The sequence below is a fragment of the Chrysochloris asiatica genome, unplaced genomic scaffold, assembly GCF_000296735.1.
Source record: "Chrysochloris asiatica unplaced genomic scaffold, ChrAsi1.0 scaffold00009, whole genome shotgun sequence".
Taxonomy (NCBI): domain Eukaryota; kingdom Metazoa; phylum Chordata; class Mammalia; order Afrosoricida; family Chrysochloridae; genus Chrysochloris; species Chrysochloris asiatica.
The window spans coordinates 3,446,872-3,472,563 of NW_006408527.1; the positions used below are offsets into that span (position 1 = coordinate 3,446,872).

A 25,692-nucleotide genomic window follows, 5' to 3' on the forward strand; every position below is an offset into this window, starting at 1 on the left:
CTATAATCACAAGTGTCATTGCAATTCCTTTTTAGGAGGCAGTGATGGTGTTTATGCCAAAATGCACAGCAATTTGCTTGCCAGCTTCCCCGCCCTCTGAAATATCCCTAGAGGATAAAAGTGAACTTGCATATTAAGAAAGACGCATGGATGGGCCACAGTCCTTTTTTTCAAGTCAAATCAGGCGTAAGTGCCTTGCTAAAGCTATTCTCATAATTAGCATTTAGACTAGATGGAGGTTGCACACCAAAAATACACTTCCCAGGCACGCATATGTTCCTCGTGATTACAACACACCTCAGTGTTGCTGAAGGAGTGCAATCACCCTGGCTGCCAGCTGCTGCTGGGCCCCAGTTAACCCAGACACCCTCTCCTGAACAGGGAAGGAAAGGGCTGAGGCTGGAAGAGAACAAACACAGGTGGGTACTGAGAGACAGGGTGCTTTGTGTTTTCTTCTTTGGGGCTATTGAAAACCCCCTTTAAAGTTTATACAGGAAAAAAAGATGTGTGTGTATATGCGTGTGCTTACATGCGTATGTACAGACACTCCACAGACAATCTCACAATGATTACTATGACTCCATGCATAAAAATATGAAGTCCGTAAAGGAATAAGTCGAACTTCATAAATCACAGACTCCATCTTTGTCAATTCGCCTGTTGTTGCTGGTTGCCAAAAAGTCAATTCTAACTCATAGCAACTCCTGTGACAAAGAAGAACTGCCCCCAGGGTTTTCCTGGCTGTAATCTGATGTGAGCAGTTTGCCAGGGTTTTTCTCCCACAGAGTCGATGGGTGGGATCAAACCACCACACTTTAGGTTAGTAGGCAAGTGTCTAACTAGCTGCGTCACCAGGGCTCCTTGTGAATCCACCTTGTGGTTGTTAGGTGATGTGGAGTCAGCTCCCGTTCACAGTGACATTGTTATACCAGAGTGAAATGCTGCTCAGCCCTGCACCATTCTCACCGTTGTTATGTATGAGGCCACTGTTGCTGCCAAGCCTAACCCTAACCCCCCACCCCACCCACCCCCAGCACACTGAGATGGATGCCTTTTCCAGGAATTGTTCCCTCCTGGCTAAGGTAGATTTGTAACCCCAACACCAGTACTCATGGCACAAAAGGCACAGAGTGGTAAGAACTTGGATCACCCAATGTACACATGCACCCAACTCAGCTAAGGGCGAGCCAAAGCAATGCTCTGCCTTCCTATTCAGCTGAAAACAAGTATCTTTCTCATGGTCTATTTAGTGCCATGCTTTCCACAGTTTTTGTGCTTTTGCAGGTAATTTCACTACTTTAAATGACCCCAGATGCAGGGCTGACCACTGTCTAGTGTTCCTAAGTTCAAGAAAGCTGTGATGTGCCTTATGGAGAAAATATGCATTAGATAGGCTTTACTCAGGTAAAAATTATGGTACTGTTGTACACGAGGAGTTCAACAATGAATCAACAATGTCTATTAAATAAGGTGTCTTCAAATAGAAACACATTTATTTTAAAAAGGCTACGTAATGATTGGTTGATAAAAAGCACAGTGATCAGAATTTCACAGGAACTAATCTTGTATTTCCCCTGGGAACAAGACCTCAGTATACACTAATTCAGTGTAGAACATCATTGCTGTCAAATGTTGGTGAACTGATTCTGACTCATAACGATACTGTATACGGTTTCTGAAGAGCGGCTGGTAGGTTTGAACTGCTGACCTTGACATTAGCAGGTCAGTGATTATCTTACAGTGCCACACCAGGATTCCTAAAATAGACTGTAAAATGTAAATATATATCATGCATGTGTGTTTGTTTATATATACATGCTGTTGTTATATACCGTGGAGTTGGTTCCGACGCATAGCGACCCTGTACAGAGTTTCCAAGGCTGTAAATCTTTATGGGAACAGAAAGCCTCATCTTTCTCCTGTGGAACAACTGGTAGTTTTGAACTGCTGACCGTGAGATTAGCAGTCCGATTCATAACCACTATGCTACACATATATATGCATATGTATGTATGTATTTTTTAAGGGACACAAATGTCCTGGATTTTCTGAGTCAGTCTAAATGTCAACGCCTTTGAGCTATTTCCTCCACATATATACTTCTACTTATGGGATCAAACGCCTTGATTTAGGATGTGAAAACATGGTCTGCAAAGCAACATTGATAAATCCTATCAGCATGCATTAATGTACTTACTGGAGGAAAAACTATCTGTTCTAAGGTTAGAAGTGAAGAGGAGATGCCTTATATGTATTTCATTTCTCGATTTCTCACATAATTATGCTCTGTCCAATACAGATAAAACTAAGATCAAGTATCCACTTTCTAAACATTTTTAAGAGTCAATTCCTCAACTTTCCATTGTCACCCAAATCCATTCTCAAAGGACCCTTAGGAAATTATGGTATAAACCAAGATAATTTCATGAAAATCAGAAAGGTATTTCATTGCTGTTATTGCTGTTAAGTGCAATCAAGTTGGTTCCAACTCATAGTGATCCTGAATAGGGTTTCCATGGAGCAGCTGGTTAACCTTACAATTCAAAATGACCTAGCATTCGAGTGCTTGTCCTATAGTGCCACACCAAAACTCCTAAGATAATTTCATTTGTTGTTGTTGTTAAGTACCGTGGAGTCGGTACCGACTCATAGTGACCCCGAACAGAGTTCCCGAGGCTGTAAATCTTTACGGGAGCAGAAAACCTCATCTTTCTCCTACAGAACAGCTGGTAGTTTCGAACTTCTGGCCTTGAGGCTGGCAGCCCAATTCGTAACCACTGCACCACACCTAACTTAATATTTAAATCCATTTCTTTCTTTCACAAAACAGAATTTTGAGAGAACAAACAAGGTGGCAGATAGGGTAGAAGTGCAGTGAGGAGCACTATCATCAACAACACAGAATACCGGACCAAGCAGGCTCAGGGAATGGTCCCCAGCACGCTGAACCACTTATAAAGGAATATTTAGAATGTTGGAAGGTTTACAGCCAGTGGAACTTGAAGCAAAAGCAAGAAATCCAGTGCTTTCTATTCTAAGGTGCTCAGCTGCTCCCTGAGTGGCCATCTTGGGTGAGACTGAACCGGTGAAGGATCAGAGCAGCTATGGACATCTGACAGAACCAGACAGATCACATCTAACTGGAAGCAATCAGAAAACATAAAAAATACCAAAACACACACCCATCTAAGTTTTAAGGCCACAGCTAACTCCTGAATATGCCCAAAAAAACAGAAACAGATGACCATATCAGTACATGTCCAAAACAAGATAAAGTGACTGAGACAAATGAGCTGGAGGTAAACCTATACTCCATTCTGGAAGAAGGGAAGGCCTTGGAAATGCCTGAGAAGAAGGAATTCAGAAAAATGTTTATAAAATGTATTAAAACACTTTACAATAGAGTTGAGAAAAATACGGAAGAAGTCAGGAAAGTGCTACAGGACAATCAAGTAAGATACATATAGCACTAGAAACAATTCAAAACCTACAGAAAGAGATCCAAACAATTAATAATAGAGTATCAGAAATGGATAATACACTGAAAGGGCAAAGGAGCAGAACTGAAGAAATGGAAGCCAGAACTAGTGAGCTGGAAGATAAATCTCTCAATACCACTAAGACAGACGAACAAACAGAAAAAAGGATAAAAAAATCTGAAGAAGGTCTAAGATTCATGTTGGACAACATGAAGAGGAATAACATAAGAATTATTGGCATTCCAGAACAGGAGCAATCACACAAGTCCACAGAGGAGATAGTTTAAGAACTTCTGGAAGAAAATTTGCCTAACATCCTGAAAACTGAAATGATAAGCATCCAAGAAGCTCAACGAACCCCAGGAAGGATAGACCCTAAAAGAAAAACACCAACACATACAATAATCAAGCTCTCCAAAATCAAAGATAAGGGCAGAATCTGGAAGGCAGCTAGGGCAAAGAGAAGCGTAACATATAAAGGCAAGCAAATCTGATTAAGTTCGGATTTCTCAACAAAAACCATGCAGGGAAAGAATCCTCTACCCAGAAAAGCTGTCAATCAAATATGATGGTGTAATCAAAACATTCCAGGATAAACAGGAGCTAAGGGATTTTGCCAAAGCCAACCCTGCGATAAAAACATCATAAAAGGAGTTCTGTGAACAGAGAACCAACAAGAACAGACAACAATCAGAGACTGATGTACGTGGCAGCATCACCTGGAACTCAATATACAAATGGAAGAGTCGAGAACAGAATAAAACTTTAAGAACAAATCCAGAGGATCTAGGAGGTCAGTCTATGATCAAAACAATTACAATATGAACGAAGGTAAACACAGAGGAACAGAGATCTAGATGGTGGGAAGGTCAGGTAAATTACAGGATAAAATAGACTGTCTTAAATGGAGGGAAAAGTTAAATATAAGGTAACAAAAACAGTGGGGTTGGGGTGGGGGATTCAGAAGGTGGAAGGAGGCAATGCTAGAGTACAGGGTAAAGGCAGACACATCATAGTTCAGGTGTTGGGGAAGGTAATACAAGAAGGGGGAGGAGGTGGAAGAACAAGGTAGACAGAGGAACACTGAGACAGGTTTGCATAGGCTAAATGGGACAGAGGTAAATAGTGATGCATGCTTAACCTTGGAACAACAGGGCTCTGTGATACAGGAATCTAGGCATAGTTTGAAGAGGGGAAATAATACCAAGATGCTTGACTGTGTTATGTATATTGGTTTCCCTTGCCTTCTATTGTAAAATAGACACTTGAGTGCGATAGAAAGGAATGTTGGGAAACATGATTACAGAAAACTTGTAAGCCCATCTTCAACCCATAACTGACTGGAATACCTAAAAGGGGTTCTAGAACTTCCCCAGTGAAACAGGCCTCTCGCGGAGACTTAGCAGAGTATAGGACATTAGGTGGAATCCTGAGGTGGAATCCTGAGTCCCATCCAGAACCTTATGAGGTGGGGCATTCCCACTAGAAAGGACAAGCAGACCAGCCTAGAACAGATAGAGCAACATAAGATTCATCTTCAAAGGAAGATCAGCAAGAAAAACCCAAAACAAAAATGGCAGTATGACTGGCTACTGTAAGAATAAGCAAGCTGTTTGCTGGGAAGCCATCAAGGCAAGCAATCAAGCTCCTTCAGGACAAACTCCCCTCTAAGACTGAAACTCAAAAGGGAACACATGAGCAGGCATGTAAGCTTGCTGGTGAGCACATTGGTCTACTGGTGAATGGAAGAGGCGAGGAAGGCAGTAATGAAGAAATGGGCTGAGTTCTACCATAGTCCACTGACTCCCGTTGGCCTGGAGATGAGAGAGAGAAGAGGAAGAGCTGCTGGTCCAATGTGTGGTGAGACCAGGGGACACCTGAGCCCATGAACAACGACATAGCCACAGAGGGCTAGAGCTAAGAGTGAAGCATCCAGCTAACATGAAATAAAAGGAGAGGCACAAGAACACCCAAAGTTGCAGATAGTACCCATTTAACCTAGACTCAATGGCTTGATAATCAGAACTTGACTAGAGGAAGATAAAAAACAAAAACAATTTTTGATAAAGGAAACAGGGGTAAATTGCTACAATTTGATGAACTTGACCTATACTCATGGAGGTAGTAACTCTAAATACCAACAGGGAGGGAAGGAATCTTCACATTAATTATCAATGCTATCCTCTCAGTACACAGGGTATAGAAGGACGGGTAACTTAGACATTGGCTACCTAAAATGAGGGGGCGATAAAGGCAAGAAGTGACTGGCTTACAAGGTTTCATGAGGGAGTTTAAAAGTGTGTGGGGGAAGAAAAGAGTCCCCACTGAATAGTTGTCATCTCGTCTAGATAGGTCTGGTTAAAAGATATGGGAATAAGATACTTATGATTCAATAGTGAGTAACTGTTACGACTAATTGTGATTGTCACAATTGTAAAGGTAGTTTTGGAACAAAAATTGGGGAACAGTTAATCTTACAGTCCAGAAACAAAGGATCCTAGGGCCATCAAGGGAGAAGAGCACAACTGGAATGCAGGATCTTATCCAGAGAAGCAGCGACACCATAGATGGAGGCAGAGATGGGGACATGGAGAGAAGGAGCAGCTGAGGACCCTAGATTCATGGGAAGAGAGGGACTAAGAGATGGTGTCCATGAAGCAGACTTGCAGAATGTGCCTTTTGGTGGTATAAATTATTATACATGCCTGAGTGGTTTTTTGTGTTTTCTTTTGGTTTTAAAAAGAACTAAAGTGCATATAGAGAAATACTGTTAACTGATGGTATATGGAGGGGAATGTAATCATTGTGATGAAACAAACTGTATGAATTGTTGAATATAAAACTGATGATCTGCCCTGTGAACTTTCACAATTCACAACAAAAACTTAAAGGAAAAAAAAAAAAACAAAAACAGAATTTAATTTTTTCCTGATTTTTAAGTTACACCATACAAAGATGTGTATAAAAACATTGAATCTGAAAGGAAATAGGTTGACCTGTTAACCATGTTCAATGAGATGTGAAGGAAGACTCATTCCTTTCTATATGATTTTTTTTTTAAGTGTTAGAACTAGGTACTTTTTACCTTTTCCTTGTTGTTAACTTCTTCTTTTCTTTTTTTAAAATTTATATATACTCATTGGAGAAAATCATGAACAGAACATGCAAAATTTCCCCCACAATTCAGAAGATACTCAACTGTAAACTTCTATTTAATCTTTTAAAACTGTGCATGTGTATATTTCATATCATATACATTTTTCATTGTACCTTTCCACCTCAATATTGCATTATTCTCCCATGTCTTTATCTATTCTTTGAAATGATTTTTAAAGGTACATAACTTTACGCCATCATATGGCAATGACATAATTTATTATCAATCCACTACTACTGGCCTTTCCTTTTCTGAGGGTGTGCTTTGAAAAGAATGCAACTTGCATAGAAATCTCTGTCCATGATCTGTGATTACTTTCTTAAGACAATGCAACTCAAACGGAATTACTGGATCAAAGAGTACTTAACTATTCCTAGTATCTAACCAAACTCTTGCACACATTTAAAGACTGAAAATTCGAGTAAGAGAATGTAGCTATTGCATCCCCGAAACAGCATTCCCAAACTCCCACTCTTGGAGATGCTCACTTTACCTAGGTGCACATCTGGTACGGGAACACCCAGATGAGTCTGAGGGAGAGAATGACAATCGAATAAGTATGGTAGGCAAGAACAACCCTGGCCAGGAACGGGCAGACTGACTACACCATCCAAGGGTAACTGTGCGAACTCCCTTCTCGTGTCTATCAATACCTAAGCCTGAGCCTTTCTCTAAGACCCCGGCTCCAATTCGTTAGCATTTATAACTTCCTCGTGTTTAGAAGACTTTCTAACTTTTTTTTTCCCTAATTGCTGATTTTGGTAAACCTGGGATTCTCTAAACAGGATTTCTCAGCCATCACCAGGAGTTGTACAACAAAACAAGTACAAACTGGAAGATACTCTCTGTCCAAATGGCAGACTTAGGAAATGTAAAATCTAACAGTCACTTCAAATGGTTGATTTGACAGCAATGGTTTGTTTTGTTTTTATTTTTTAACTTCAAACTGACTTTTATTTTCAAAGAGTTTAAAGTATGCATTGGTCTCTGGGTGGCACAAATACTTTACAAGGAACTATTACCCTAAACATTGGTGGTTTAGACCCACCCACTGGCATCACAGAAGACCTGGAGATGTGCTTCTGTAAATATTATAGCCAAGAAAACCCTATGGAGCAGTTATACTGTGTAACAAAGAGATCTGTGTCACCATGAGTTAGAATTGACTCGATGGCAACTGGTTATTTTTTTGCCTTTTTTAAAAGTAGGCAATAGTACTGAGTTAGTAGTGGAGTCCTGGGTCCTGGTAGCGTAATGGGTTATGAGGTGGGCTGCTAATTCCAATGTCAGCAGTTCAAATCCACAAGCCGCTCCATGGGAGAAAGATGAGGATTTCTGCTTCCGTAAAGACTGACAGCCTTGGTAACCCTAGGCAGGGTCGCCATGAGTCAGGACACACCACCACCAACACTGGGTCAGTGGACACTGAGTTGTTTTTATAAACTCTTTCTGAGGCAGAGGCGCATTTTCTGCGCTCATCAATGAGGATCAGTCCAGAAAGGAACTGGATCTGCTGCAGATCAGCAAGCAGGGTCCAACAGGTTGTGAGTGTTGCTATCTAGTGGATGCCTTCATTCTATCTGCATTCTCTTCACTGAGCATGTGCAGGGATAGGGCTCTGAGGGGGAAAGGCTAAATAAAGGAAGTGTCACCTGAGGCTGGCATTCTTACCTGTGCAAAAAGTACTACCAGGCTCTCAGTGCCGGGAAACTCCAGGTGCTTGGAGTAAAAGTGATGGAGAGCAGCAATGTCACTCTGGATCAAGTCCTTCTTCTCATTGTCTAGCTTATCCAGATCTGGGGAGAAACAATCCAGGCCATTACTCATCAGAGAGAAAGCCCTGGCATCTTCCTGGCTAAATCCTTCTCCTTTCCATGTAACTGACACAGAGAAGAGCCCCCAGAGAGCACTAGTCTACATGGCAAATCCTGGCTAACGAGAAAACACAGCATTTCTCCTTTCTCCCCACCCTCTGACAAGTGGAAGGTACCTGGGACATGCAACACCAACTGACCATGAGTAGTGTGGTCAGAAATGAGTGGTGGTGACTGGTACCCAGCCTCAGTTCTGACAAGGGCCCCCAGCTGGGCCTGGAACCTGTGTCTTGGTCAAGCCACTAGAAAGCCCTTGATCTAATGCCTTCCAGTCAGGGCCTCAGCTGTTTACAACACTGCAATTCAGCAAAGATCCAAAAACATTCAGCAAACTAGGAAAGCCAGCAGGAGACAGCTAGGGATGTAATAATTCATCTTGTGAGTTCCTACCTCCCCTTAATTACTTCCCAGTCATCCTGTCAAATCAGGAAAAGAGGTAAAATAAACTCATTTTTCAAAACAGCCTAGGAGCCAAAATAAAAACCACTAATTAAAACAGAAAAAACCACCACCACTCCCACATGCAAACTTAGCCCTTTCTTTCGTTGATCTTGCCTGATGCCCATTCAATTTGTGGATAAAATTGCCCCTCATCTGGTGACAGACATACGTATGGTTTTTGGACTTACGTGATTCAAACTCCTTCACAGCTAATAGTTTCTCCGACGGTGTTCTCTCTGGGTGGATTTTCTAGTAATTGGGGAAGAAACCACACAGATACAGATTTTACCAATGAGTGCATAACGTAGTGTTTCACTTTTAAATCAGCATGAAGGGAAAGAAAAAAACGATATATCGATACTGCTCAATGAAGTAAAGAAAGCTATCCAAGGAGTCCACACAACTTGGGCTGTGAATGTTTGACCAACATCCAAATTGAAAACACTTTTTAAAAATGTTTTTAAAGTGCTCCTATTGTGAGCCTGCTCTTTGCTGTGTTCCTAACATCCTGATAATGTTATGCACACAGTAGGCTCAAAAATGCCTGTTATGGGAATGAATGAGGGCTGGAAAACAACTTTTTAGGGCCCTTACTTAAAAGGACTATGTCTACAGACCAACCATCCTATTTATTATTTCTCCTTCTAAAAAGGAACAAAATCAAACCCCCCATCCATTTTACACTTTCTTTAAGCACAGACTTAAATGATCTCCAATTCTGTGTTTCAAAAAGACTCTTTTGGTTGTATCTGGGAGCCCAGATTCACTTTAAACGTGTTGCTGGCTTTGTTCTAGACACCCCAAGAGGAGCTAACAATAGTAAACCCGTGAGGCTTTGAGAACATGAATAAACTTGGTGTTGACAAGAGTTCAAAAGCAGAGCTCAAGAGCTGGCCTGAGGCCGCGTCTTTGTAATCTGGCTATTCAATCTGGGGATACAGGTGGTCTCGCAGGGTACACTCACCTCCCTAGTTAACATGTTAAGCTTCCCCTTGGTAGTTTGGTAGCCTGTCTCCCCCTAATCCTTTGCAAGCCACTAGAATACAAATGGTCTGTTTTTTAAAATCATTGAGGCCTATGGAGATGAAAAGATGGTCAGGTAACTTTTCATTTAAATGGACTATTAGTAGTAGAAGTAATTATAATAAAAGTTGAATGAAACTCTTATAAACTCATCACCACATTCAGACTCTCCTACTAGTGCCAAAACCTTTCCACCGTTCCTTTGTGCAGCAGAAATCTTCCATTCACAGGATGTGTCTCTATAAGATTACTAAGTCGTCTTGTCTGGGAAAGCTTTTCATTCAGGAAAGTCCATGAGGTTCCTCTAAATTTTTAACCACAACACTACAAATAACATCAAGAAATCGGGGTGGGGAGAAGAAACAGCAGATTGGTCACCCAATCCCGCCACAACACTGACAGATCTAATATCCTGGCTTAGGTGTCCTGACTTGTTCACCCAATAATGGTCCAGCTTACTCCATTTCTACAGAACCTTTCCATCTATCCAAGTACTCTGCTTATTATACTTGAAGATGGCTGCCATTAAGGGCCTAAAAGTGAAATGCGCCCCTTTTCTGGCAGAACAATTCTGATTTTATCCGCTCATTCTACAGGCTTTAGTCACTCTGAGCTGGAGGAAGTGATGGTCCAGAAAACACCACACCTTAGCTGAATACAGTGGCCTGGTGACCTCAGGGCTTGGAAATGGTCCCAGGATGCTAGTCCTGTCTGGAGATACACCCATGCTAATCATTCCAATCATATAAGGAGAGAATATCTTTGAAGGTGTATAAAAGAGGGGAATAAAATTTCAGCTTGAAAAGATATACAGTACAGAATCCTTACCACCAATCTCTTAAGAAATTAGCAAAGGCCTCATTGGTAATATGCCTCCTAAACTCCAGGCAGCCCATTTCATTGTTTCCCATACGGACAAGTTCTACAGCATTTTCCCTTCCTTTTTAGGCCAGTCCTTCTAGAGATCAGGTGTCTGTAATTATTATGTGATCAATGAGACCGCACCAAGCGAGAAGGAGCCTGTTGGTAACACAGCAACGACTACAATCTTCAGTCCTGGCATCATTACTGGCAAGACTGTTAATGGTTTTCAGCTGTCTCCACCAGGGTACCCTCTTTCTTTCCTTTCCTGTTTTTTGGTTGTTTACTGTCTTTCCCTCTTTCCCCTTACTCTATTTCTAATTTTCCACTCTTTCTCTTCTCCTTTGCATATGCCACCCTGGGTGTTACTTCCAATTTCGTGCCTGCTTCAGCAAGGAGACAGGGACGCACCAAACGTCTGCTGGGGAGCCGGAGCACTCGGGAAAGAGAGAAAAAGCACAGTGGCTTCTCAGACCAGTCTGCTATTATAGGACGCTCTTCTTAGAATCAGGTTTTTCAGACCTTGAGAGGTCATGGTTTTCTGATGCAAACCTGCCCCCCAAAAGCTCAGCATGTCATCCCTGTGACCATGTTCCTGGCCTGAGCAAAGTGACATTCTCATTTCATAAGGCAGATAACCATCCGGCTGAAGCCTCAGGTGTTTTTTCCTTCCCTTGTCCACTGGATGTCACAGGAAACAAGTCCAAGGATGTTTAACAAAAGACGGTCACCACGGGTCAGTTACTCATCTTCTGACTTATAAGGAAAAAATGAGAAGCCAATTCACTTGAACACAATCCTATTTCCTCACCTGTTTGGCCAGAATCCTTGCTGTTAGCCTCACAGTCTCAGAGGGATTCCAGTTTTCCCCAAAAACAACCATGGGAGAACACTCCAACCTGTGCATGGGCCAATCTTCTTTCTGGGAAGATGAAAAACATTATTTTAAACAAAACAAAACACGGGAATACAGCACAAGAAGAGAGGATGTCAGAAGTCCCCTTAGTTAAGGTCAAGTGAAATATGTTTCCTTTTGGAAAACTAAGGATGTACACCCAAGTTAGAGATAAAAACATCTTTTAAGACAGACGTGACTATTTGACTCGGGTCTGATCAAGGTTGATGAAATGAGAAAATTTGCTTTTCATCAAACATCTCACACCTTTTTGCAGCCCTTTATTATTGCAAGCAGCAGATATTAAACCTTTCTACTATCTGTCTGGACGTCATCAAATTGCAGGGGCTGAGTGAGTGATTTGGGCACTAGCTGCTGACTTGGCTGTGCTCCCTATGGCTGTTTTGGCTCTGTTATCACAACAGGGCAGATAACTGAGCAGTGACTTACACGGCAACTAGTTCCATTTTAACAGAGAATAAAAAGAGCTCAATGAGGGCATTTCTCAAGGGCCCTCAAAGACTCAGGCAAGGGCAACTACTGGGACTATTTAGGAATGCAGACTTCCTAAGTATTCAATTTGATAAAATGGGAAGCTGTATTCCTGTATCATGGCTCTTGAAGCTTTTCTGACTCCAGGAGAGAGGAGAATGCATATTCCCATTCCTGGAAGTTGCCTTCAGTTGGGATGAGGAAGACAGAGGGAGGAGGACACAACTGGGTTTTGAAGGCCAATGGAAGAAAGCGCTTTTGGGAATACTGAGTACTGATTTTTGCCCGTGCTGGTGACAGATTTAGTATGAGATGACTAGGAATTGACAGGGTATCATGGAGACCACTGCTGACTTTGATAAATGTGGGTGAAGTGATTTCAGCAGAGAATGGAAGGAGACACAAAAAGGGAACAAATGAGGTATTCACCTGTGAGAGAGATGAAGGAATTTTTTTTAGATGGCACATTTGTATATTGATGGGAATCCTCACTCTCAATCTCAGAATAAAACTGGGTACTGTTTGGTTTCTTCCCTCAGCCTCCTTATCTCAGGAAATGGTAAATCCAGTCTTTCAGTTGCTCAGGCCAGAAACCTTGGGTCATCTTTGAGTTCTTCCTTTCTCACTTACATTCAACACTCTGGATAATCCTTGGTGTTGGCCTTCAGAATCAGATGTCTTCTTACCACCTTTACCTTCTTATTCTGCTGAAGCCCCCCACACTTCTCACCAGGATGACTACAAGTGCCTGCCACCTGGGTCCCTGCTTCCGTCCCTTCACTGTTCTCAACAGAGCAATCAAGTGATCCTGTGAAACAAACCTTACAACATGCCAGTACCCACACTAGTCTCCTTGCTGTTCCTTGACCCTTTGTACTTGATGTATTTCCTGGCTAGAACCCCTTCCTCAATATCCATATGGTTCCCACCCAACCCTTCCAAACCCTCTGTAGGAATGAATGTTACTGTATATCAAGATAGCCTACCTAAAACAGCACTTTTCCCATCATTCCTCCTTCCCTGCTTTATTTTACTTCTCAGTACTTCTCACCATCTCACACAGATATCACTAGTAATTTTTTTTTGTTTCCGTTTGTATCCGTCTCTTCCCATTAAAATAATCGCGTATGCTTTTCTCAAGTCTGTAACTTCAGAACCTACTAGCCACTCAATAAAGTTATGGAATAAACAAAGATGCCTCTCTGTCCCCTGCCCTTCATGCTCTTCCCAAGAAGGATGGACACAATGCCACTTAGTGATTTAACGCAGTAGGTGGCACAGCCCTACTTAAGTTCTACACCAAGATGTTCTGCAGAGTTAAGTAACACCACGTAGAATATAACTAAGAACAGGGAGAGAAAGAAATAACAAGATACACACAAGGGAGAAGTGGATCTGTTTTTAGCCAAAGTCTAAAATGAGAACATGGTGCAGAGGCAGAGACAGGAAAGAACAGGTGGGCCCAGCTTCCTGCAGGAAGACCTGCTCCCTCCCAGGCAGCAAAACAAAAAGGAAAAGACAAAAAGAACATCAGGATTTCTGAAGGACCTGAAGACCAGCAGCTAGGGACAGATGGGGAATTTGACAACTGTCAACAAGTGCTCACTATGACGCCAGGAGTGCTAAGCAAAGTACAAAGTCAGGCATGACCTCTGTGCTTTTAGGGCCTTCAAGCTGTGGGTTTCCGGAATTGTGGATGCCAACAACAATAGTTAGAGTGCTGGTTTGACGCTATAGGTTAATGCGCTGGACTGCAAAGTCAGTTTGAACTGCAAGGTTGGCAGTTCAAGCTCACCATCTGCTCCTTGGAAACCCTATAGAGGGTCACTATGGGTCAGAATCAACTCAATGGTACTTAACAACAACAGTAGTTAACACCTGAGAGAAAGAATGGGCTTTTATTAATTTTATTATGTATTTACTCACATAATTTAATCAACATAATTAACACCAAATGAATCTGACTATAAAGAATAAATGATATTAGTGTTTATTACTATCAGCGAAGGGAGGAGTTGAACACTGGTCTGAGATCAGGAAAGCTGCATTCTTATCTCTGCTGTACATGGAAGCAGCTATGTGACTCTGGGCAGGACTCTTAATCTCTGTAGGGCCGTCTCCTCGGTTGTAAATAACATGATCCCGAAATGATTTAGCAAGTCCAGAATTCTGAGTCTATGATTTTACACTTCCCAACAGAGACAATCTGATACAAAGTCTGAAAACTACTAATCAGTGCAACCATTGGAATAGAGCGGACCCAGCATTTGTGCGACCTTGAAGAGTCCTGGCTAACACCTGCTGATCAAGGTAAATCCCTGAGAACAGGGCTGGGCACAGGGTGCCAAAAAATGGTTAGTCACAGTTCACTTACTGGTTCATTCACTTCGTTCCATGAGCCCTGCAACTAGCCCTGCAGGGCAGGGTAAGTTGAGGAGGTCTTCACCTTTAAGCAAACCATGTTAGAAGATAAAACAAAGCTAACGTGTAACTCAAAGACGGCAGTTAAATCAAGTAGCTGGACAGATTACAGAAAACGCAGAATCACATGAGTTTCATCACAAGAGAAATTCACGAGAATAATAGTAAGTGTTCACTTTCTTTGTTGATGTGTTGTGAAGTGTGGGCCAAGTAAGGAAGGAGTGCTACACATATAGACCTCAATAGCACTGCTCAGTTTTAATTCTAAAAGCAAAACAAGAGGATAGTATCTGGTAGAACTGTTGCAGAGGTTTCAAAACTATCTTGATAATCTTCTTTCATACTGCAGTCTCTAAAGGGTAAACGCTGGAATACTAACGGAAAGTTTGACGACTTGAACCTACCCAGAAGTACCTTGGGAGTAAGGCCCTGCAATCTGCTTCTCAAAAAGGCCACAGCCTTGAACACGGTATGGAGCCTAGTTCTACTCTGCATACCTGGGGTCGTCAGTAGTTCAAACTGATTCAATGGCAACTGACAACAACAATCATAGAGAGACTCCTGGCAAAGCCACTTACCCAAAATTAAAACAAACAAACCCACATGTAGGCGAATCTAAAGAATAGGAATGAATACTGTCAATTAATAGTTTTATTTGGTTTTGAGTATGGGTAGTTAGGGGATACACTGAAGATTTTACAACCCTTTAATGCCTTTCAAAGGAACTCTGGTAGCGTAGTGGTAACAAGTTGGGCTGTTAACCTCAAGGTTGGCAGTTCTAAACTACCAGGGGCTCCACGGGAGAAAGATGAGGCTTTCTGTTCCCATAAAGACTTACAGCCTCAGGAAACCCTGTACAGGATCGCCATGAGTCGTAACAGACTCCACAGCACCACTACCACCAATGTCTTTCAAAGGTAAGTTTTGTGCTGTTAACTGCAAAGTGGGCAGCTCAAAATCACCAACCACTCTGCAGGAGAACAATGAGGCTGTCTACTCCCATAAAGATTTTAGTCTCGGAAACCCTACACAGGGTTCCTTCCTATGAGTTGGATTCAACTTGGCAGTGGGTTTGGGTTTTGTGGTTCATGCTTTCCTAAATATGTTTGTACGTTTCTCTAAAACTTTTTCTATTATTTTCTTCAAAATTCAATTTATAATAAAAAATTCCCTGACCGTAATCCTTATAAATTTTTATGTAAACTAGGATCTTATTTTCCTGTAAAATAACATACATACAAATACAGACAGGATCAGAAAAAACAAGGATCAAAGTGTTACTAGAAGTTTTCTCTGGGGGGACGTAGATTTCTTTCTGTTCTTTTGTAGATGGCTCTTCTGTCCTGATTTTTTCATAATGAGCACACATTTTTTTAAATAAACTTTGTTCATCAAATCCGTATCAGAGCTAGATAGAACACTGATGTTCCCCTTTTAAATTTCTAATTCTTTTTGGTCACTAGAATAACTAGTCTGCATGACTTTCATTTTGTGCATGAACAAAAATGCTTAAAGATGCAGAAGAAGTTACCAAAGTATCTCATGATACACCAACATTTCCACCACTCAGAGAAAAGATTTGACTGTTATGTTATCCAGTTTCCTGTTGAAGAGTTCATCGTGGAGCATCTTCCCTAACCCTAGCATTTGGTGTTTCAATTACTCTCCAAACAAGCATAATCTACTTGTAGAGAAGGGAAGGATGTTTCAAGAAGTTCACGGAAAAACGAAATGAAAAGATAATGGAATTTTTACAAGACCTTTTTGATGTCTCCTCTACCTACATGTGAATTCTTAAAATGTAGAACGGTGAGAAAACACCACAGGATTCTTAACGTGGCGTTACCATTATCTTCAAGAGTAAGAGTGCAAAAGAAATCAAGGCCACGCTGACCATCTCACGCAAAGATGGTGGATTATGCACAGCCATCCCTAAGACACAAGCTGTGTTCTAGATTCACAATAAAAGGGTCCTCAGCTGCACTAAGTCTTCATGCACATTTTATTCTCTGAATGGTGACACTAAACACTGAGAAAAAATGAGGGATCCAAATATGAGATGCTTCCAAAGGCTGGCTTAAGAGACCAAAGTGCATTTAATCGTATGACTCAGGCCCCAATCACTACTCATCCATACAATGACATGGTTGTATAAGCAGTTATTATTTCTACACTTCAGTTACTCTTTTAGCAAACGATAAACATAGAATTTTTCCATCTCTTTGTACTCTTTTATACATGCTCGTTTTATCCCCATCAAGGGATGCCAATTCCTACTTTTAAAGCATACTCAAAAAACCCCACCATCTCCATTTACTTAGCAAAAATAGTTGTTTTTCTGTAATTGTATGTGTAACTAAGCAGGCTGGCTTGTACAATATGCCCTTAGGGCATTTAAATGAATGTATATTTGTTTTGTATGTGTGCAAATATTTTTGCTTCGTTCATTTGTGAATGTAAAGCTGATAATCTTGTCTGCAAACCTTCACTCAATTCACAATAAAAAGTTTAAAAAAAAAAAAGTTTCTCTCTCTACATGAAGGGGTCAAAAAGTGCATGTAAAAATTTCATTATATTTTCATTCCATTTGCTACAAACTTCTTGAGGCCCAGTATTTGTTACAGTTGAGAAATACACCCCACAGTGTTGTACTACACAATGATTATTCTAAACAATAACATTCTAAAACTATTCTCCTCTTAAGCACACCACAGTATAATTTAATGAGTAAATCTACGTGACCGAACAATATATATTTAGCTTTCCAGGCGTTTTTATAAGAATAAAAATATTTCCCTAAAACATACAGGTTACGAAATAATGAGCCTCACTAAAGAGGCATTTGTTTCTTTTCTATTTCCTCCCTTTATCCTTTCATACATTGTCAATTAAAATCTTTCCTCTGGCAGGATCACCCTGAGTCTCCGGTGAACTGAGAGGGAAGTTTACAGAACAAGACATACAACTGGATGGTGTAAAATTAAGCAGGATTCCAGAGCACTGCAGGTAGAGTGGGTGGGTGGAGGAGAATGTACACAGTGCCCAGGGTTTCCTTAGAGGCTTTGCTCTGCAGAAAGAGGAAAACCTCAGGAAGGAATTAAAAGCGCTTAGAGAGATTTCTGATGACCAGGACACTGGGCGGGGCTCTCCCCTTGCATATCCATTAAAGGCCACTCCTACTTCTCTTGACATATTACCAGAGTGCCTTCTGTCCTAGAGGGCCCTGCATACTCCCATGCATAGAGTTTTAAAGTGCTGAAAGAACTGCCCTAGCTGACTGTACAAGTCTAGTCCCAGTTCTGCCACTGTGTGACCTTGAACAGGACACCAGACCACTCTGGACACTGACTCCTCATCTAAAGATAAGGTGAGATCCCATAACCTCTGCTCCAACTCAAGCATTGGCTCTAAGGTTCTGAGCACCTGGTGAATGCAGGTGGGTGAGGTGCTGCTTTGAAGAAGGCCCAGTTAATTACTAGCAGCTGAGGACCACGCTTTCTTAGGTGGAAAATCACTCAATTACCGTCATCACTGCTCTTTCTGTATGCCACTTTTTATTCCTAAGCAGAGCCTCTACTTTGATCCCATCCAAGCACTCCCTTAAGCTCAACCTTGAATACATTTTTATCTGGAGCAAATGCCTGTTATTCCCTAATGATTTAATGTATGTGGCCTGTGTGTCTTTTATTTCTAGCTACATTTTTTTGGTCCCTAACCTGTTATGTCTGCTCTATCTCATTATCATACAGGGTTTCTCACATTTATTTAGTTCCTTAGTAGTGGTTATGTGCCATAGAGTAAGTTCCGACTCACAGGGTTTCCGAGGCTATAAATCTCTACGGAAGCAGAAAGCCTCATCTTTCTCCCGTGGAACAGCTGGTAGTTTCGAACTGCTGACCTTGAAGTTAGCAGCCTGACTCATAACCACTACGCTCTCAGAGCTCCTTTAGTTCTTTAGTACGTATTAAAGGATGCAAAACCTTAATGTCCATTAGCCTCTTCTTTCAGCAATAGGATACAGATGAAACAAAAGTGAAGCTTACAGGTCAAATCCAGCCTCTTAACTCTGGATATAAGGATCTTCAAGAGCTGTGCTATCTCTTCTAATTTAGGCAGGCACTCTAGTAACTAGATACTTAACATAAGCATAGAAAAATGTCATTGCGTAAGTACACTCCAGGGCTGAGGGTGCTCTAGCCCAGGAACTGGGTGAATTAGCAGGTAGAATTCTCCCCATCATGAGGCTGGCCCCAACAGGCTGTCTTGGCCTGAGGCCTCTGAATGTGATAATCACATTAACCACTTCTACCATTCTGAGGTTCCCTGATAGCCCGAAAATCTTTACTGTTTTGATGTGAACCCCCATACAGTTTGTTTACAGGGGAGAATGTATGGGTTGTCAACCTGCTGGCTGTAAACTAATCAACAAGCATTCTGACTGATACCCACAAGTTGGTGTAATTTGTTCATGTGACTCCTCCCCCTAGGAAGGACTAATAAATGAGGCTGCTGAGTCTACTAGTCTGGAAGAAAAGGTTCTTGGGCTTTATTTTGTGGGGTGAGTCTTCAAAACAAGGCCACCTCATGAGGCTTGATGGAAAAGTAGCTTAGCTGCTCACCTGCTGCAGACACCCACAAGCACAAGGAGGCTACAAAAAGTTCATGGAAAAATTTCATTCATTGTCTTTCAATTCCATTTTCCACAAATATGTTGAAGCCCCCCTGCATTTCTGCATCTCAACATTCTGATGCTCTACATTATGGAAGTGTTTGCAGCTAATCAGAAAAGTTAAAATTCATTTTGTAATAGGCATTACTCATACAAATGTACGGCATTCCTGTATTCAGGTTCTTACGATCCATTCATTCTCTTAAGTTTTAAAAAACAAGTCCCGAAAACCTGAAGTCTGCTGTTAATTTTTGGCAAAAAACTTCAACTTCAATTCAGCCTCGTTTCTACTTTACCAACTCTACCTTACTGTGGATTGTTGTTTCTCGTAAGTGCCATCGAATTCCAAGTCATAGCAACCCTGTATGGGGTTTCTAAGGAGTGGCCAGCGAGCTTGAACCGCTGACCTTGAGTGCAGATTACAGTAGTATTATTTATAATAGTGGTTTCACAGCTGTCCAGAACTTCATGGTTTATAGAAGACCTTCACCACTAACTACCCTATCACTTGACCGTTAACAACTTGTCAAGTTGAGACTGTTTTCCTCGGTTTACATTTGAAGAAGCTCAGAGTAAGAAATGTCCTGTGATTTGCCAAGCTGTTAAGAGTGAGTAAGTACCAGAGCTGAGACCATGTCTTCCTAGTATTTCACGTTAATCACCTGAAGTGTGTTTTACTTACTATGCCTGCTTCTTTAAGGATCATTGTGGTTCATTAAGTCAGGACTTAATGAGTGAATTTGGCAGACCTTGTCCCAAATCATTGGGGACCCACTAATGTCTACAATCTAACCACAGATACTCCATCAACAAGTGGTAGGACCAAAGCAGGATCTCTTCTCTTCCAAGAAAGCAAGTTCCCAAAAACTCATCAATGAGTCCATTATAGTCTCACTGTAACACAGCTGATACCCTATGGAACCTGCCATGGGAGCTTTAGGGAAGCAAACGATGCATGTGGTCTTTAGGTCCAAGGGTTGTTTGTTGCTTGTTGCTGAGTGCCATCGAGTTGGTTCCGACACATAACAACCCTTTATATGGTTTCCAAAGAGCAGCTGGTGGGTTAGAACTGTCGACCTTGCGGTTAACAGTCCAGTACTTATCCTACAGTGTCCTACTAGGACTCTAAGGTAGGGCTCTGAATTTCCCAAGCCATGTCTCAGTCTGGCTTCATTCTACTGAAGGGTCCTTGGGGACAAGCTATGAACTTTGGAGACAGACGTGCCTGTCTGGGTTAACAGGGCTCTCCTTGGGAGTCCAGTACACCTGTCTTTTGTTTCTCTCATCCTGCATGTGATTCCAAACTGTTCCTACCACCACACAGCAGTCTCACATCCGGCATCAGAGCTGAACTTTCTGGTGTTGGCTACAGGAAGGTGCTACGGAATGCCAGGACAAGGAAGAGAGGGATGAGAGGGATGCTGGGGTCCTGAATCTTTAAAGGAAACGGCCCTCCCTACACCCTGTGGCCCCGCACCTACCTGACACTCCACATTGCAGTAAAATGCCTGCTTGCATCTTCCACACTTGGACAATCCGTCTTTCCTTAAAAACAGAAAGGGCACTGTAGTGGCGAGAGGCACAGAAATGGGAGACTGCACATTTTATCATGCAATCCTAACAGCCATCTGGCTGGAAAACAGAGGCAAGATGCACCTTACCTTCCTCTCCCATTGAGAAGGCGCATTTTCCCAGAGGAGATTTGGGCCAGACTCTGTCTTTGAGGTGGAGTGGCTTCCGGAGTAAGTACATGCACAGACATTTACGAAGCCCCACAGCATGAAGGGATGCGCTTCCCAGAGAAAGCAGGAATAGGCTCTCTGATTCAGAGTGAAGCTGGCCTGGGAAGCCACAGCCTACGGCAATGTTTGTACCATTATCCACTAATTTGTCTCACCTGCTGAAGAGGGGCAAGGTACCCTGAGTAATCAAACAGTCAAGCACTTGCTACTCAACAGAAGGCAAGTGATTTGAGTCGATCCAGAAGCAGCATAGAAGCAAGGCCTGGTGATCTACTTTGAGAAGGCATCCATGGACCACCCTATGGAACACAGCTCTACTCTGACACACAGGCAGTCAGAGTAACAATCAGAACTGACTCAACGGCAACTGGTCTTTTGTTTTAAAGAGGAACAGAATATAAAGACCATCTTGTAGGTGTGACCCCACAACCCTAGAGCGTTGGGGTACACCTATACTGGTGAAATTGCACTGAGTGACTTAACTTTGTATTTAGAAACTGCAAAGAAATGTAGAAGAGAGAATTTAGCATGTCAAAAACTCAAATGCTCTCCAGAAAACTGAGCTGAAAAACACTGCACCTCAGCAAGCAGAGGCGTGGTTGTGAATACAATGTTACCAGCTCTGGTGAGTCGTACACACACATTACCTATCAGTGTTCTATTTAGACCTGACTCTTCTGCCTCTTCAGAATTAGGTCAGTTCTACCTGTTGGTTGCAATATTATTTCCCTGCTTCCTATAAAGGACAGAGGGCATTGTTATTTCACGATTGTTAGGTGCTAGTGTGTGTGCTGCATCAGACAAGCCCAAAGGTTTTTCAAAAACTGTTATGCCGCTGAATTAAACCACACACTATGGAACTAATAAAAAAATAAAATAAAGTTGTTTTTGAAGTGGGAAACAACTGTGGTTTAATTCAGAGCGTAAGGTACCTGCAAAAGCTGCTATCTAATTCTCCTGCACTGCAGGGGCTCACGGTGCCTGAGTTGCATTGCATTGCACTGCAGCAGAACACTGCGGGGCCACGTTGTAGCCGGGTGCCCAGGGGAGCTGACACTCAGAGTATACATCATCATGCCGCAGAGCCTCGGCCGCTGCTTGTCAGCAAGTGGTAGTCACCACAGCACTCCCACAGAACCGAGAAAGTCTTCCAAAAACGCTACTGTTGGAACTAAACAGACTGCCTTTGCAGTTTTCATGACGGTACTTGGATTCCAAGGAGCAGACAGAAGAATGTGTGGGAGGAAAACACATCTTGTGGTTGAGGCGTAAATAAATATCCCAAATTTGCACATCTCAATAGCTCAAAAGAGAACCCACTAATCTAGCTGAGTGTAGTTCTCTGGTCTGAAAAACCCTCCAAGAGGTGCCTCTGGAGTGATCCAAACCTTGACTTTGCATTTGGGGATATCAACCAAGTGCTGGGTCACAGTCTCACGCTCCTGCACTTGACTCTGACGGAAAGACGGCAGTGATGGCAATCCAGAAACAACTGTGAAGCTACTTGGAAGCAGACGTGAAATGATGTGAACTGTGAAGAAAAGCCAAGGGTACAGCAAGTCTAGACGAGCAGAGCCAGGAAGGGAGCAGTCAAAAGTCTTTCCAAAACATGGTGTGTTTGGAAATGGATAATGGTGGACAAACTGTTGTTGGTAAGTGCCTTTGAACTGTTTCTGTCTCATAGAGACCCTGTATGGGGTTTCCAAGAAGCAGTTGGTGGGTCTGAACCACTGACCTTGCAGTTAACAGTCCAGTGCATATCCTATAGGACCACACCAGCGCTCAGATAACACCCCATAAAACCAGCAACTTTTAATGTTTGTTCCTGTCAAGGGAGTGGCCAAAGAATCTCTTTGAGATTTTGACTGAATCTACTAACTTTGCCTAAGAGCTCCCCTCTCCCCCAACAACAACAACAACAACAACAACAACAACATAAAAAAAGGAAAATTTGGCACGTCAAGGCCACAAAAAGCCTCTGAACCCTGAGTTAAGATCCTCTGATATAAAGGATTAGAAAAATGTCAATTTAGAAATACATTTATTTTTCTATAACACATTAAAAAAGCACTCGATGGCACGTAACAACAACAGGGTCCTGGTGTGACGTTGTAAGATAAGTCACTGTGAGTTTATAACCGACCCAATGGCACTTAACAACAATAACATATAGTCTTCAGGCACAGACGCCAGCAATTAACCAAGGCTTGTTTTCAACCTCAGAGAGGAAAGGCAATTGGGCTCTGGTGAACTAGGAAAGAACTCTATCGAGATTTCATCAAAATGATAGAAGTCCCAAAGGTCGGGCCTCATTGACACTAGCTAATCTCCAAGTCCACAAACTACATAGAATGAAGAACAGGGAAAAAAAAAAAAAAAAGTTCACTTTTCAGAGTCTAAAATATGTTAACATAATTTCTATTATGGATCTCAGTAGTTGTCAAAGTGTGGTCTACAGACTGCTGGAGTCTCAGAGACCCTTGCAGGGATCTGCAAGATCAAAGCTGTTTTCTGTATTGCAAAAGCAAGAGAGGCTAAAACTTACGATGCTTTTGCATAAATCAGAGGCAACAAACTGTCCTAGAAGTCAGTTTTCTTCAATGCCTAACAGTCCTAACAAAGGAGAAAAAAGATACACTCAACAATGCCCCTGATGAAATAGTAACAAATATTGAATTTATTAAGTCTCAATTCCTGCATACATACCTTCTTTTTAATACTCTGTGTGATAAAATGGGTGGTATGCATAAAGTGTTTCTGCTGCATACATAAGAACATGGACAGTCGCAAAGAAAAACACTTCTGTGACTGAGCAGTCAACAGAACAACCTACTTTTTTTCTTGGAATATCATTTTTACTTGAAAGAATGACTTCAGACAAACTGTAGTTATTCATAGTTGAGTTATTTGGCAGACATGCTATTGAAATGAACACAACAAGACCTACCACTTCAAAAAAACAACTGGCAGTATTTAATGCCCATAATAAAATTGGGTTTTCAGGCAAAAATTTGATGTTTGTAAAACATGTACCTGCCACCTGAGCTTGACAACTTCCCAGTACTTAAAAAAAAAAAAAAAAAAAAAAAAGATTTTCCTGATAAGATGATAATGTTAATAACTGTGTTTGTGAAAATATGCTAACATTATTAAGTGCCATGGAGCAGGTTACGACTCATAGTGACCCTGTGTAAGGTTTCTGAGGCTGTAAATCTTTGAAGCTTCATCTTTCTCCTGTGGAGCAGCTGGTGGGCTCAAACCACCGACATTGTGGTTTGCAGTTCAGTGCTTATCCTCTAGCGCCCCCGTGCCCCCCTTTATACACACACATAATATGTTTTAATATGGTATGATGAAACCTTAGAGGGCCAATTTACACTGTTCTACAGGGTCGCTATGAGTTGGAATCAGCTTGATGGCACTGGGTCTTGAGTATTGTTTGTTTTTCAATGATGAAATTAGTCAACTTTTAGAAGATCTGTATAATTTATGTATTATTTTACAAATTACCAATGCACAATGTTACAAAATTATTTATTAGGGGTCAGCCTATTTTATTGAGGAATCTCTGGGGGCAGGGAGGATAAAGACAGTGAAGTCCGACTGAACCTCCTGGACCTTGAAGTCACAGAAAGAATAAGATGGATTCTAAAGTAACAGTGCATATAAAATTCATTTGTATGGCTTCAGATACCACATGCCCACCATCCTTTAAGAAATTACCACTTAGTATGCTTTACTGATGTAATAACAATCATTATCGGAAAAGACTATTAAATACTCTCCTTTCCAACCACATATGTGAAACGCCAGATTGTCTCCACACATTCAACCAAATGAACATATCACTAAAGACTAAATTAAAAAACGCATGAGAATCCAGCGGTCTTCTATAAAGGCAAATATTATAGAGGTATGCAGAAATGTAAACTACTCTTCTCATTTACTCTGCCCCTAAAGTATTTTGTTTTGGAAAATGTTTCTCTTACAAAATGTTATAGTAGCAGAAGTGGTAGTTGTCATTTTAATGAGTATCTCCGTTTTAACTTAAAATACGGTAAATGTTAATATGTAAAGTTCATATAAACAAAAGTTCTTTTGGAATTCTTAATAATATAAAAAAAACACACATCCTGAGGCAGAAACTTGAGAACTGCGGATGGATCTTAACAATCCTCTCAGCTCTAAGGACGTATTAGCATTACTCCTAATTTCAAATGAAGATAATGAGGATTCTAGAAGTGAAATTTAAGGAGCCCTGGTGGCATAAAAGTGAAGTGCTCCACTAACCAAGACGTTTCAGAGTCTAAAATGTGTTGTATAATTTCTATAATTGATCTCAGTAGTTCTCAAAGTGTGGTCTACAAACTGCTGGAGTCTCAGAGACCCTTGCAGGGTCTGCAAGATCAAAGCTGTTTTCAACATCATACTACGACGCTGCTTGCTTTTGCCCCACTATCTTGACAACTGTATTGCAAAAGCAACAGAGGCTAAAACAGTTCAAATCCACCAACTACTTCACGAGAGAAAAGACCTAAGCATCTCATAAAGATGATAGTCTTCAAAACCCAATGGGAGAGAACAAACAACATGGTGGATCGGGTGGACGTATAGCAGAGAGCTCCGCCAACAACAACA

The 25,692-nt window shown here is 41.5% G+C and overlaps 1 protein-coding gene across 1 annotated transcript in view; it reads right to left on the bottom strand.

The window, feature by feature from the left end:
• The window catches only part of SMYD2 (SET and MYND domain containing 2), an 80,844-nt gene that overhangs the window by 17,727 nt on the left and 37,425 nt on the right, over positions 1–25,692 (bottom strand). Inside the window, exons 2-5 of the mRNA XM_006834008.1 lie at positions 20,794–20,857; positions 11,647–11,757; positions 9,140–9,200; positions 8,308–8,432 (exon numbers count right to left, since the gene is read on the bottom strand). Coding sequence (XP_006834071.1) covers positions 8,308–8,432; positions 9,140–9,200; positions 11,647–11,757; positions 20,794–20,857 — 361 coding nt within the window. The remainder of the gene's footprint in view (positions 1–8,307; positions 8,433–9,139; positions 9,201–11,646; positions 11,758–20,793; positions 20,858–25,692) is intronic.